Here is a 14796-nt window from a genome sequence, read left to right as displayed (position 1 = left end):
TTTGCCGTACAGTAAAGATCTGGTCCGTTGTCGAGCGGCCGTCAACGAAGCCGGCTTGATAACTTCCCACGAACTCGTTCACTAATGGTGACAGACGACGGAAGATGATCTGGGATATCACTTTGTAGGCGGCATTAAGGATGGTGATCGCTCGAAAATTCTCACACTCCAGTTTTTCGCCTTTCTTATAGATGGGGCATATAACCCCTTCCTTCCACTCCTCCGGTAGCTGTTCGGTTTCCCAGATTCTGACTATCAGTTTGTGCAGGCAAGTGGCCAGCTTTTCCGGGGCCATCTTGATGAGCTCAGCTCCGATACCATCCTTACCAGCTGCTTTATTGGTCTTTAGCTGTTGAATGGCATCCTTAACTTCCCTCAAGGTGGGGGCTGGTTGGCTTCCATCGTCCGCTGAACTGACGTAGTCATCTCCTCCGCTGCCTTGACTTTCACTGCCTGTACTCTCAGCGCCATTCAGATGTTCCTCGTAGTGCTGCTTCCACCTTTCGATCACCACACGTTCGTCCGTCAAGATGCTCCCATCCTTATCCCGGCACATTTCGGATCGCGGCACGAAGCCTTTGCGGGATGCGTTGAGCTTCTGATAGAACTTGCGTGTATCTTGAGAACGGCACAGCTGTTCCATCTCCTCGCACTCCGCTTCTTCCAGGCGGCGTTTCTTCTCCTGAAAAAGGTGGGTCTGCTGTCTCCGCTTCCGTCTATAATGGCTGCGTCGTTAATGGCTGCTTTGACTGTATTCCAGCAGTCCTCAAGAGGGGCCCCATCGAGCTCACCCTCTTCCGGCAACGCTGCCTCGAGATGCTGCGCGTATGCAGTGGCGACATCAGGTTGCAACAGTCGCTCTAGGTCGTACCGCGGCGGTCGTCGGTACCGAACATTGTTGATGACGGATAGTTTTGGGCGCAGTTTAACCATCACCAGATAGTGGTCAGAGTCGATGTTAGCGCCACGATATGTCCTAACGTCCCCGAGTAGCACACTTGTCACATATCAGGCACTGTGATTCATATGCGACCAAATAATGTCACATTGGAGTTGCTGCAACTAAATCCACTCGAACTGTGCTACTAGGGTCGATAATGTCAGAGAAGTGCCGTCCATCAATCAGAACGTGGTCGATTTGTGATTCTGTCTGCAGTGGTGATCTCCAGGTGTACCGATACGGGAGGCTGTGTTGGAAGTTGGTGCTGCGAATGGCCATATTCTTGGAGGCGGCGAAATCAATTAGTCGTAGGCCGTTTTCGTTCGTCAGCCGGTGAGCGCTGAACGCTTCCTTTTACGTTGTTATTAAATAATAGATTGTTTTTGTTTTGATTATTTCATAATGTTATTCAACATGTACAATAATGTAGCAGGGGGGCCCTTCTTAGCCGTGCGGTAAGAGGCGCGGCTACAAAGCAAGACCATGCTGAGGGTGGGTGGGTTCGATTCCCGGTGCCGGTCTAGGCAATTTTCGGATTGGAAATTGTCTCGACTTCCCTGGGCAAAAAAGTATCATCGTGTTAGCCTCATGATATACGAATGCAAAAATGGTAACCTGGCTTAGAAACCTCGCAGTTAATAACTGTGGAAGTGCTTAATGAACACTAAGCTGCGAGGCGGCTTTGCCCCAGTGTGGGGATGTAATGCCAATAAGAAGAAGAAGAATTATGTAGCTCCTAAAACTAGTTTCAACGTTTATAGTAAACTGGTTTTCAAACACAAGCAGACGCTGGGCTTAACCAGTACCACAAGTGTCGGATACATTAAAAAAAGAGCGTTGACAGGAAAGGGAAAGATTAGTGGGGAAGAGTTGCGTTTGCTGAAACGAAACAAATGAATTAAGATTAGTATGATAATTGTGCACCGTGGAGGGATGCTAGTCCTTTGATCCCTAGATGTTCGATTCCGGTATGAATATGTCATTTAGAACAAAATAAAATCAGTTTCTCAAAAACTATCACCCAATGCCACGGGTCGTCTGTTTCTCTGCAATTCAAATATAAAATTACTCGTCACATAACTACCCCATTACTAAAGAAAGTTTTGATCTTCCTATTATCGTTGTTAGTTTCTATACCAGATTGTACGCCTAAACATCAATAAAGCCTGTCTACATTTGAATTCTGGACACTTATGTAATATTCAAATGATTCAACGCAATTTCATCAATTTGGACAGAAGTTAAAACATACTCGAAGCAGCACATTCATATTGAAAGGATCAGCTGTCATGTAAATGGAACGTTTTAGTGAAGTATTTTAATAAGTAGTACACTAGAAGACTAGTATCCACAACTTCACGTGCACATGCCTTAAGGACAAGCCTCCCGTAATCCATGACAAACATCACTCGCGTTTTCAAGGGCACCTCACTCAATTTGGAAGCAACAAACAACGGGGAAGGCCGAAAGCCATTTGGCCGAATGCCACTAGAAAGTTGTTTGGCAGAATATATACAATTTGATAGAATATACCATTTGGCCGAATAGGCCATTAGGCCGAGAGTAATTTGGCCGAATGGGTCATTTGGCCGAAAGGATCGTTTGGCCGAAAGGGTCGATTGGCCGAAAGGGTCGTTTGGACGAAAGGGTCATTTGGCCGAATAGGTTATTTGAAAAGTGAGAAATTAGGAATGAGAAGTGAGATGTCTCACTTCTCACTCCTCATTTCTCACTTCTCGCTGTCAAAAGTTAATTGTGCGAAGTGGGTACCGAGACGTCTCACTACTCACTTCGCACTACTCACTTTTTACAGCGATAAGTGAGAAATGAGGAGTGAGAAGTGAGACGTCTCGGCCGAATGACCTTTTCGACCAAATGACCATTTCGGCCAAACGACCCTTTCGTTCAAATTACCCACTCGGCCAAACGACCTTTTCGGCTAAATTACCCTTTTGGTCAAATGACCCTTTCGGCCTAATGATCCTTTCGGCCTAATGACCCTTTCGGCCAAACGACCCTTTCGTTCAAATTACCCACTCGGCCAAACGACCTTTTCGGCTAAATTACCCTTTTGGTCAAATGACCCTTTCGGCCTAATGACCCTTTCGGCCTAATGATCCTTTCGGCCTAATGACCCTTTCGGCCAAACGACCCTTTCGGTCAGATGGGTTTCGGCCTAATGACCCTTTCGGTCAAATGACTCTTTCGATCAAATGACCCTTTCGGCCAAATAACCTTTTCGGCCAGATGGGTTTCGGCCTAATGGTTTGTTCAGCCTAGTGGCATTCGAATGGGTTTCGACCAAACGACGCTTCCCCGTTATATCACGCAAGCTCCCCACATGATATGCTTATGAGTGTTGACAACTCAAGATACTTAAGATCATGAGCAGAACGTAGGTGGGCATAACTTCTAGGGATCAACCACCACCAACGTCGCTCGTCAATGACGTTATGCAAGAAATATTGCGCCATACTTGGCGCCATAGATATATTGTTTTCTGGAAACATGGTAAATCATCTTCAAAATGCCTAGAAATCAGATAGGGGAAACTATTTAGTAAATGAAAAGTAATGTAATATCTAAGAAAATCGAATATAAATCAAGTTGATCATTTATTTATCCAAAATCGACAACAGAGAAAAATGTGTGTAATGGTTGAATTTTATTCTTACCATTTCTCGAGAACTATGATGCGATTTCCCGGTTGCTGACAAACGATGTTGGAGGACCGATTACCTGTTCATGCTCTGACGAAAGGACCATCTATGCGACTGAAATCCCTGGTCTTTATAGTTTGGCGAAGCTGGAAAGAATATTCGACCTCCAATTCCTATTCTCAGCTCCGGTGAAAGCATCTTGTTCACCATCCCAGTTCTACAATGTTTCGAGTTCTTCAAATCTGGAAACAAAATGTTATCGATTATTGTAAAGAATTTATCGTAATGTTTTATTTAAGTGTACTTATCTTAAATGTGGTTTCGTTATAGAAGAAGCCAAATTTGAGTTGTTTTCACTCGTGAAGATAACATAAATTTGACTTGGTGATACGTAATACGGTTGGGGCCCTCCTTAGCCCTCCTTAGCCGTGCGGTAAGATGCGCGACTACAAAGCAAGACCATGCTGAGGGTGGCTGGGTTCGATTCCCGGTGCCGGTCTAGGCAATTTTCGGATTGAAAATTGTCTCGACTTCCTGGGCATAAAAGTATCATCGTGCTTAGCCTCATGATATACGAAGGCAAAAATGGTAACCTGGCTAAGAAACATCGCAGTTAATAACTGTGGAAGTGCTTAATGAACACTAAGCTGCGAGGCGGCTCTGTCCCAGTGTGGGGATGTAATGCCAAGAACAAGAAGAAGAAGATACGTAATAGTGGGTAAAAATTCAAGAGAGGAGTAAAGGTAAAGTACTCACCTGATTTTTTCGCATTTTGGCTTCTTCCATGCAAGGGCGGATTTAAGCGAAAGGAACCATAAAGTGGGATAAATGTCAATTCACTGTTTTTTTTAACAAAAGAGAACCAATGAAAACGCACGATGAATCAAATGGATAATTCAATTCATCAATGAGATTTTGGGTGCTGAGTTGGATGCTTTTCAACTCACGATTGATTTGAATTGTTCGTGAGTTTTGAAATTTAGAGTTTTTCCCGACACTAAACTCCGTTTATTTCAGCTTTATCGCGTATGGAACGAAATCATTCAAACTACCGCTTTCTCCTAACGGTGTTAGGACGGGAATATTTCACGTCGGTGCTACGCATCGCTGAGTATAAGAAATTAAAAAACAAGTCGCCACAGATCATGTCGCAGACACATTGTCCTTTTTCAAGGTTGTTACACTGTGATTTATTTAATTAGTAATCCCGACATTATCCCTTCATTCGAACCGAAAAAAAGTAAAAGAAAGATGACAAAACTTTCCATCAAAGCACCTAACACTCTTTTCTATAAAAGTTTCCCAACGCTGCTGACTGCTCAATTTTCGAGATAAGGCGACCGGATTCATTCATCGCTAAGCTTCGTCGTCGTCTTCGCCGGTCAAAATCCTTCAGATCCCCTCCTAGAAATGCTTCATTTAGCAAAATCATAGCATCAAAGTGTCCTTTTATTCTCTACAACTTTTTGTCAACGGCGCGGCGATAACCTTCGTCCGAGTGCAAAAACTTTCCATCACACGTCGGAATAAACCATCCAGAGCACGTAAGAACCCGAAAAAAAACTTTCCTCCGAAATTGTAACCGCTTTGCATCATTTCACTTGAATCCTACCATTACCGAGGCGAAAACATCGGCCAACTTGCTCCGATAAAGGAGTGAGAAAATGATGAAAATTCCTACATGAACCCACTTCAATCATGGTCGATCTTATCTCAGCTCACCGAGAATGAGCCAAGAGGATATCGGCTAAGGAAAAAGGGCTGTGTGGCGGCGGTAAATGAATATTCAAATATTTAAATTAAATTTACTTTGCTTATGCTCTGCGTACACTCGGTACCCCGAAACACACTGGATTTTGCGCTGCTCCAAAAAACGAAAGAGTAAAGTGTTGACTGAAATCGACCCCTCGATACCAGCAGGAGTAGAACGAAACCTGCGACGACGACGACAATGATGATGCAAACTCTCTAGCAGGGTAGATTAGCAAACTACTTTTGCATAATTGTTAATTTACTTTTCGATATGCTCGTGTCCCTATTTTGCAATCACATGACCGTGGGAAACGTGATGAGCTGCTGGCTTTAGAATTTAAATTTCTACCTCTGGGCTGCGATAATGGTGGGACGTGCAATCTAGGAGATGGAGATATGTGGGTGAATCAGGAGAATAATATAAGATGGGATTTTTGTTTGTATAACCTTCAATAATTAATCAACCTCTGAGATATTTATTATAACAATATTACTTTCGGATATTTATTGTTGGCAGCGATACAATGCAACAGTTTAAATAATGAGTAAGATAGAAAAGAATATAAGTTGTAAACATTGCTCATCAAGTGATTATACAGAAAATATCACGTCGTAAAACATTCCAAGATTTATCATATACCACCTGATATGCAAATATTTAAAGTAACGTACTCAACCAGAAAGCCACCACTCGATTGGCAGCCCACCGGTATAATGCTTGCATCGCTACGGTACATTAAACGCCGCATGTAATTAGCGTCTGAAGATGCAATTACTGACCACTGCTGAGCTCATAAACGCTGCTTGTGGGCTCCAGCAAGGCACCTAAGCACCTGATGAGCTTGTAAAGCTATACAAACAGAGCAGAGCGGAGGAAGAATACCTCGCAGCGCAAACCATTAATTCATTATAGTAGCTATGCCGGGACTGCTACACATCAGAGTGCAGCGAAGAAATGCATTTTTATTATAATATAAATAAATAACCAAAGCAAATTAAAATTCCATATACTTAAATGTGCTCGCGCAGAAAAGGCGTCCTTCGCGTCGTCATCGTCGCGAAATGCAATTCAAGTCAAGTAGGAGCATGACTTCGGACGTTTACTGCAGGATACATTAGCGTAGCTGCATTTTCAGGTTAGTCAAAAATTTAGACTACTAGACTACCGATGATGATTTAATAATGAATAATTATGATTTTTGAATCCGATTTAATCATTAGAATTGAATATTCTTTAACTGTCCGTTGAGATTTGGACAATGCCTTGGCAGGGTCTGCCCTGTCTATTCTCTACCCACGCCACTGGCACCATATAAGTAAAAGAATAAGCTTCTTTCATCCGCAGCACTTACTCAGTGCACTGCGGCCATGTAAGCCAAAACGACCTGGCGAAGGTGATACCAAACATCTTAATCATATTACCAACGTTATTCTGTTTTATTACTGCGATTTTTCTCCGCTTTATTGTCTTTCGTTTGGATCTCCCTTCTGTGGCCGTGTGCGGAATCTCGTGATGCCTCCTGTGCTGCTATGTCCATTTCGCCGTTTCTTCGGGGGCCATCCGTTCTGACAACTGGTGGAGGGCCTTTAAAATTTTATACGTTTAAATTAGGTGTAATTTTATCGTCAGATGCGCGAGTAATCTTCTCCCTGCGTGGCTCAGAGACATGCTGCTGTCTGCTCCCAGTATGCGGTCATTATGTGGCGCGTTCAATCGTTGTCCAAGGCAGCAACATCGTCGGGGATTATCGAAGGCTGCCAATGAATGTTCTCTGACCCTTTCGAATGGCTGCGGACATGACAATTTCAGTAGAAGCAGCAGCAACAACGAAACAGCTACACTCATTGGGGCCCTTGTTTGCAACATTTTTGCACCAGGTATTTTACAATCATGATGGGCATTTTTGCACGACTTAATGCCTTTCAGGTGTATTGAGACGATAAATTAACTTACGAACGCAGGAATGACGTTTTTGTCCATAAACGGCCGAGATGCTTGCAGGCGACATTCGGGGTTTTTGTTTCACGGAATTTCCCTGGAGTTTTATTTTTGCGCTGTTATATCTCTATATTGGACACACTGTTCTTTTCGATAGAGGTGTCATCCCAAACTGGATGATGAATGTGAGAGGTCAATGATTCATAGATATCTTCGTTCGTTGAAAATTACGAATTAAATTCATTTCAATTAAAATAAAAGAGCCTGCGATCACTCCAAATACCAATGAGTTTGCTAAAAAAATGTAATATTGGTTGACAATATCTCATAAGTTGTTTTCCAGCTTATGAAAAAAGTTCATGGAAAATTATGGTAAGAGACTAATGACATTTTACAACATCAAACTTCTCATCTCAAATACATTCAGGTACAATTAGGGCCGATGCCCACGTAGCGGTTTTTCAAGCTGCGTTATCGCCGCGTCCGCGCAGGGTATCCAGCATCAAATGTAGTCGTGCACACGTATACGTGTGCATTATTCTATTTGATGCTGGGTACCTTGCGTGGACGTGGCGTTAACGCAGCTTAAAAAACCGCTACGTGGACATCGGACCTTAGTGGAATATATAGATAGGGCCATGCTTGATTGTTGAATGTAGATCAAAAAGATTAAAATAATTCTTTCATAATTGCCTCTTTTAGAATGAACAACCTTCTTCTTCTTCTTATTGGCATTGCATCCCCACACTGGGACAGAGCCGCCTCGCAGCTTAGTGTTCACTTAAGCACTTCCACGGTTATTAATTGCGAGGTTTCTAAGCCAAGTTACCATTTTTTTTGCATTCGTATATCATGAGGCTAACACGATGATACTTTTATGCCCAGGGAAGTCGAGACAATTTCCAAGCCGAAAATTGCCTAGATCGGGACCGGGAATCGAACCCAGCCACCCTCAGCATGGTCTTGCTTTGTAGCCGCGCGTCCTACCGCACGGCTAAGGAGGGCCCCAACCTGAACAACCTAGTCAGGAATTACCCTTCGCATCCATTCTTTGACATTACCCCGAACTCCATTACATCGAATTCCGTTACCTCGAACGCTACTACTTCGAAATCTGTGAACTATCAAAGCAACCATTTGAAGATTTGGCGTAATCACAGTAAGCGAGTACATTGTACATGTCAGCCAGCCAGCCAGTACGAAGAATCCACGAGGTTGCCGTCACTCGGATCACAAGCATCGCCGTCGCGTCGCAGAATCTCATCCACCAGTGTGGCCAAATCAAGCGAAAGGTGACAGTCATCACTCAGTCCTTGGAGGAAGCATAGGATGACCACACCAAATTAAATATATCTCTGTTGGAAGTGTTTTCTTAGAAACTGGAACTGCATTACCAAGAGTACGAAGCAGTACATCGTGAAATTTTGACATTTAACCTCGTCGTCAAAACTGGAAGAGCAAGACGCAATGCAAATAACTTTCGACACGATGCACATAGAGGTGCTTGACAGAATCGAGCGTCTCTCCAAGCTGTTTGTTAAACAAGATACTTCTTCGGCTGGAGCCGGTAGTTCCCAGGTAATTATCCAACAGCAGTCACTAAGAGCTCCAGTTCCTAGCTTTGATGGGAAGGTGGAGAATTGGCTGAAATACCGAACGATGTTCGAAGACGTCGTTGTACGCAGTAGCGATTCCGATGAAATTGCATCATCTGGATAAGGCTCTCATCAGTGATGCCTCTGGATGAATCACTGTGAAGATGATCCAGGACAACAACTTTCAACAAACATAAAAGCTGCTGCAAGACCAATTCGAAAACCTCCGTGTAATTGTTGATTCGCGTTAAGCTGGTTTTCTGGAACTGAAGCCCGTCGCAAAGCGAAACCACAAGGATTTGTTGGAGTTACTGAATACTATCAATCGCCGCGTAGGTGGCTTGGAATATTAACGCATCGTGGTGAATGCAATGTCTGGACTTCTTTTGACAAAGATCATCGCGGCACGATTGAATGGCCAGATCCTCCAGCTTTGGGAGAAATTTCAAGAATACGAATACTGTTCCCGAAACATCAATTTGTTCGAGAATCCGATAATGAAAGAATACGGACTGATTTTACGGCGACGACTCTTAGCGCGAAACAACGGACACGAATAGGAACATGGAACGTTTTAAGCCTAGCCCAGCAGGGTAAATTGGCACAACTTGCCAATGAGGCACGCCGCATGAAGCTTGAGATCCGGGGACTGAGTGAAGTCCGTTGGCCAAACTTTGGAGAACACAGAACGCCGTCGGGACAAGTTCTGCTATACTCTGGATTACGAGGTGAACACGCTCCCCGGCATAGCGGAGTTGGCTTCTTACTAAGCGCTCAGGCACACTCTGCGCTTATGAAGTGGGAACCTATAAGTGAAAGGATAATCGTTGCCAGATTTAGAACACGGGTCCGAAACCTTACTATAATCCAATGTTATGCGCCAACCGATGCTGCCGATCTGCAAGACAAAGAGAACTTCTACAGTAAACTCAATGCCGTCGTAGATAGAATTCCGAAGAGTGATATCACGATCTGTCGCCCTCAATGCGAAGATCGGATCCGACAACTCGAACCATGAGCGCATTATGGGTCGCCATGGTCTCGGAGAAATGAGCGAAAACGGAGAGCTGTTCGCAGAATTTTGTGGTAATAACGACATGGTGATCGGGGGATCGCTCTTCCCTCATCGACCGGTTCACAAGGTCACGTGGGTCTCCCGTGACGGCTTTACAGAAAATCAAATCGACCACATCTGCATCAGCCGAAAATGGAAACGGAGCCTTCTTGATGTACGGAATAAACGTAGTGCCGATATCGCGTCTGATCATCACCTCCTCATCGGTGAAATACCTGTAAAATGCCTGTGCATTGCGCGGATTCGTCGGCAGGAGGAAAGAGTTGGACGACGATTCAACACACGCCGACTGGAACATGCCACGGTGAAACGGTCCTTCGTTGAAGAACTGGAGACGCGTGCTGCAGACGAAAGTGACGATGAGTAGATTACTTCTTGCTTTGTTATTGTTCTCCTTTTTCGGTAATAATTTAATTTAAGCAATTAGTATTTTAACGTCATTGTTTTGAAGACATAAAAATAAAAATGAGAACGCTGAAAACTTTCTCATACTCACTGTAATATTTAGTACTATTCCTTACTATATTTATTCAGTTATGAACTCTCTAAAATACTAAAAAAACATTTTAACAAAGAATTTAAAAAAATATACTATTTTTATTATTTAGTATTTTCTCCGATATTTTATACTGCCCTGAACGGCGGTATTCTTATCTGGTTTCCTATCCACGTTTCCGGGCCAAGGACATTATTTACACGCTTAAAATAAATCACAGATTTCTATGACGTTGATGCAAAAACGAATTGAATTCTGATCTTTGTATCACTGGGAGTATGTATCATATCATAAATGCTGACGTGTTTTTATTTATACGTGTAGATCCAAAACCACTGAAATCGCTGTTATTTTGCCTGTCTTGGTAAGATAGTTCACACACTATTAGCCAAGCCATTCCTGGGTGGACGTTAGGCTGAATAACAGCGATTTCAATTTCATGTTGTTCTTCAGCAGCCCTCTGCTTACTTTTCAACTTTATTCGATTTCATACTTGTTGCTCGCTTGCGATATCTGTCGATTCTGTGTTTCATCGTGCTTTGTTTAAATGCACTTTGAACTTACGTATTTTGTCTCACCGATAAAAGCCAATGAAAATCAATCAATAAGTTTCTTGCAGTGATGAAACCTTATAAACAAGGAATCTAATTGGCAAAACAATGAAAAATACGGTTCGTATTAGATCGCTTGGGCCAAGTAGGAACGTGTGAATTGTTGCGTGAAAAATTCCAATAAGTAGCGCCAATTTACAGGAATATCTGAAAAATGCCACTGATCGCTAGAATTGTCTCCGAGCGCCGAACAACATATCAGCAGGTTGAAATCGCTGTTATTTTGCCTGTCTTGGTAAGATAGTTCACACACTATTAGCCAAGCCGTTCCTGGGTGGACGTTAGGTAAAATAACAGCGATTTCAATTTCGTGTTGTTCTTCAATGGCCCTCTGCTTACGTTTCAACTTCTATTCAATTTCATACTTGTCGCTCGCTTGCGATAACTTTCAATTCTGTGCTTCATCGTGCTTTGCAAACATGCTCCCTTCCACTTTGAGCTTAGGTAGTTCGATCTCACCGATAAAAGCCAATGAAAATCAATCAATAAGTTTCTCGCGGTGATGAAACCTCATAAACAAACTGACTATCTACAAAACGCTCATTAGACAGGTAGTCCTCTCTTGAAGTCTTCGGATGGAAAGTTTTGCGAGCTATCTATGACGGGATGCAGAAGGGACGATACGCTACATGGAGGAGGCGAATGAACCACGAGATGCATCAGCTGTTGGGAGAACCTTGGTACTAATAGCAAATATCGGAAGACTACGGCGGGCCAGGCAAGTAGTCAGAATGTCGGATAATAATCCGGTGAAAATGGTTTCCGACAACGATCCCGCACAAGAAAGCGAAGTGAGCAACTAGCAAGGTGGACGGACCCTCCGTAGACGGTGTGGTTGGCGACTTACAGCCATGGACCGTGCTGAACGTAGACGACTGTTATGTACTGCAGAGGCCACTCGGGGCTTAGACTGAATAAATATAAATATTACGCCGAACAAGAAACCAACGATGGGAAGGAGCGATGCTATTCTAAAAGTAGGGGCGCTATTATAGGGATAGCGATGAGGACTCCCGTGTAGAATAAATAGTCTACATCTGGCATGATATTTAAAAACCCAAATTTATCCACCGGTGGTGATGGTGCCTTTCTCGATTCAATATGTTGAATTCGAATTAATGTTGTAAATGCAGTGCTTATTGCCTACATTTCGGCGGTAAAAAGATTTGGTGCAATTATAGTACGTTGCTTAAAAATTACTTAACGTGGGTTACCCTGGGTTGCGCCACGGCTAAAATGATTAATGATTCAATGTGCATTTGTGTTTTTGTTGATTAAAAAATAAAAATATAATCCAAACTGCTTGATTTATTAAAAAACAAAAACAATAGTGTCCAACTAGGAAATTTGCTTCGTCGAATGAAACCAGTTGCACTCGAATCTGTCAAGCCCTTCTATATGAAACGCGTTTAACAAAAAAAATATTTATGGGCTACACACATACACACTTTTGGAGTGAAATTATAGCCTTCTGGTACAACTTTATTGTACGAGAAAGGCAAAAAGGACTATGTTATTTTTATGAACAAAATTGTGTATGTCAATGGAGAGCTTATTTCAATCCACCAGTGCAAACTAACAGATCAGAGTTCTCTTTTCCTGCAGGTAATGTTGGTTTGGATTGGTGAGTGTATTGAATTTTTTTTTTACAAAATATAGATAGGCCCTTTTAACATGTTACGCCAGACATCTCCCTCAGAATATAGTGATTGGATTAGAAATATGTATGGTTGAATAATTAGCAACAACAAGGCAGTTCACAAAATGTTATTCAAAATTTGTTCTCTGATTCTTACTCCCTCATTTTGATTTCCGTTAACATCACGCAAATCTAAATCTTCTCCTTCATCTGCTAATTCCGGTTCGTCGTAATCCATTTTATGTTGAATGCGGAGATTATGTAGGGCAACACAAACGTTGATAATCTTTGTGGTTTTTTCAGGTGTATAATAAAGTTGTCTTGCTCCTAATAAACACCGGAACGTATTCTTGGCCACTCCAATGGACCGTTCCACGGTGATTCGGGTTTTGGAATGTATGTCATTGAACCTAGTGTGTCGTTCGATTTTATTGGCTCCTGTAAGGAAAGGTGTTATAAGAAATGGTTTCAAAGGGTAACCAGCATCACCTGTAATTATTAAATTATAGATTTAATTTCACAAACATTACATTATTTACGTTGTGCGTTACGATTAGATAGTTTTTTTGTATCCATTTCAATATATTCAATAACTAATTTATTACCGAGTAACCAGGAGCTCCTCTCCCCGTTATTGTACTTTTGAAATAACAGCTGATTTAATGAACTGCCGTTCCATACAAAAGAATCGTGGGAGGATCCTGGATGATTAGCATCGAGATAGCGGATCATTAAGTTATTATCACAAACCTGTAAAATTTGCAAATATTAGCATGAGAGAATGAGGTCTAAAGCATTGATTCAACTTACCAACAAAACATTCAGACTGTGAAATCCTTTCCGATTATAATACAGATGTTTATCGCGAGCCGGTGGGATGATGCTTATGTGGGTTACATGAGGTGAACCGGTCTAGGGCCGAAAACCTCGTTAATAAAGACAACAAAAAAAAAAAAAATAAAAATTATGTGGGTTCCGTCTATGCATCCAATTACTCCTGGAAATCCAGTTTTCTGGTAGAACGCCAGTTTAATGGCATTTGTTTCTCGATCTTCGGACGGAAACTGGATAACAGTAGGACACACTTCATTTTCAATGATGTCCAATACAATTTGCAGCACTTTTGACATTGTTGGTTGTGCCAAGCCAATATATCGGTCGTTTCCCACGCCTTTCTGGTAATTACCTTCTGCAAAAAATCTCAACGATGCTGCTAACATGACCGTTGGAGAAACAGACGTGGACAATTGAACTGGGTTGATTTTTGCAGTAATGATTTCCAGAAGGTATACGAAAATATCCTTTGAAACTCTGAACAGTCGGATGAATCTGGGGGATGAGTTTCAATGTACACTTCCGATTAAGCTAACAAAGTACTTTCAAAACTTACGATTTTTCTGTTTGATCAAGCGGATTCGAGTTATCCCTGATCCGCCTACGTTCTGCTGCCAGGTTAGCATAATCCTCCTCGTCCTCACTGTCGGTTTCGAACCACAATTCTACACTCATTATTGAAAAATAATTTCCACAAAGTTGAACTTTTAATCAATATTCAAATCAAAACATCAGCTAAAGAAATGACAGCTCATGTAGCCGATGTCGAATGTCACTGCTTCAGGGCTATTCTGAACATCACATCACTGTCGCTGTCACTTCACGGAGTTCATTTTGATCACTTCACTGTACGTGACAACGATAATAGGTCTAACAAGGTGAAGTGATGTGTGTATGGAGTGGAAGTGAACGTGAAAGTAACAACGATAATAAGTACCATTTTCTCCCTTCCTACCTGTGCGTTCATGTCACCGATGACGATTTTGACGTCCCGCAGAGGGCATCCATCTTATGTCTGCTCCAGCTGTGCGTAGAACGCTTCTTTCTCGTCGTCGGGTCTCCCTTCGTGTGGGCAGTGCACGTTGATGATGCTATAGTTCAAGAAACGGCCTTTAATCCTCAGCTTGCTCATCCTTGCGTTGATTGGCTGCCACCCAATCACGCGTTGGCGCATCTCACCCAGCACTATGAAGCCGGTTCCCAGCTCGTTGGTAGAAGGCTTTGGCTCTTGGCTTTGGCTTTGGCTTCCACAGCT

The 14796-nt window shown here is 42.5% G+C and overlaps 1 protein-coding gene across 1 annotated transcript; it reads right to left on the bottom strand.

Moving 5' to 3' along the window:
- Positions 1 to 12825: 12825 nt before the first annotated feature.
- On the bottom strand, positions 12826 to 14312 carry LOC134222342 (putative nuclease HARBI1). The gene is made up of 5 exons (XM_062701502.1): positions 14098 to 14312; positions 13676 to 14036; positions 13518 to 13595; positions 13313 to 13457; positions 12826 to 13196 (listed from the first exon to the last, which is right to left on the bottom strand). The coding sequence occupies exons 1-5, from the start codon at positions 14214 to 14216 to the stop codon at positions 12826 to 12828; spliced, it is 1074 nt and encodes a 357-aa protein (XP_062557486.1). The 5' UTR covers positions 14217 to 14312.
- Between the last annotated feature and the right edge of the window lie 484 nt (positions 14313 to 14796).

Source organism: Armigeres subalbatus, chromosome 3, assembly GCF_024139115.2.
Source record: "Armigeres subalbatus isolate Guangzhou_Male chromosome 3, GZ_Asu_2, whole genome shotgun sequence".
Taxonomy (NCBI): domain Eukaryota; kingdom Metazoa; phylum Arthropoda; class Insecta; order Diptera; family Culicidae; genus Armigeres; species Armigeres subalbatus.
Note: the sequence above shows the minus strand (reverse complement) of the source record. Positions and strands in the feature narration are given on the sequence as shown.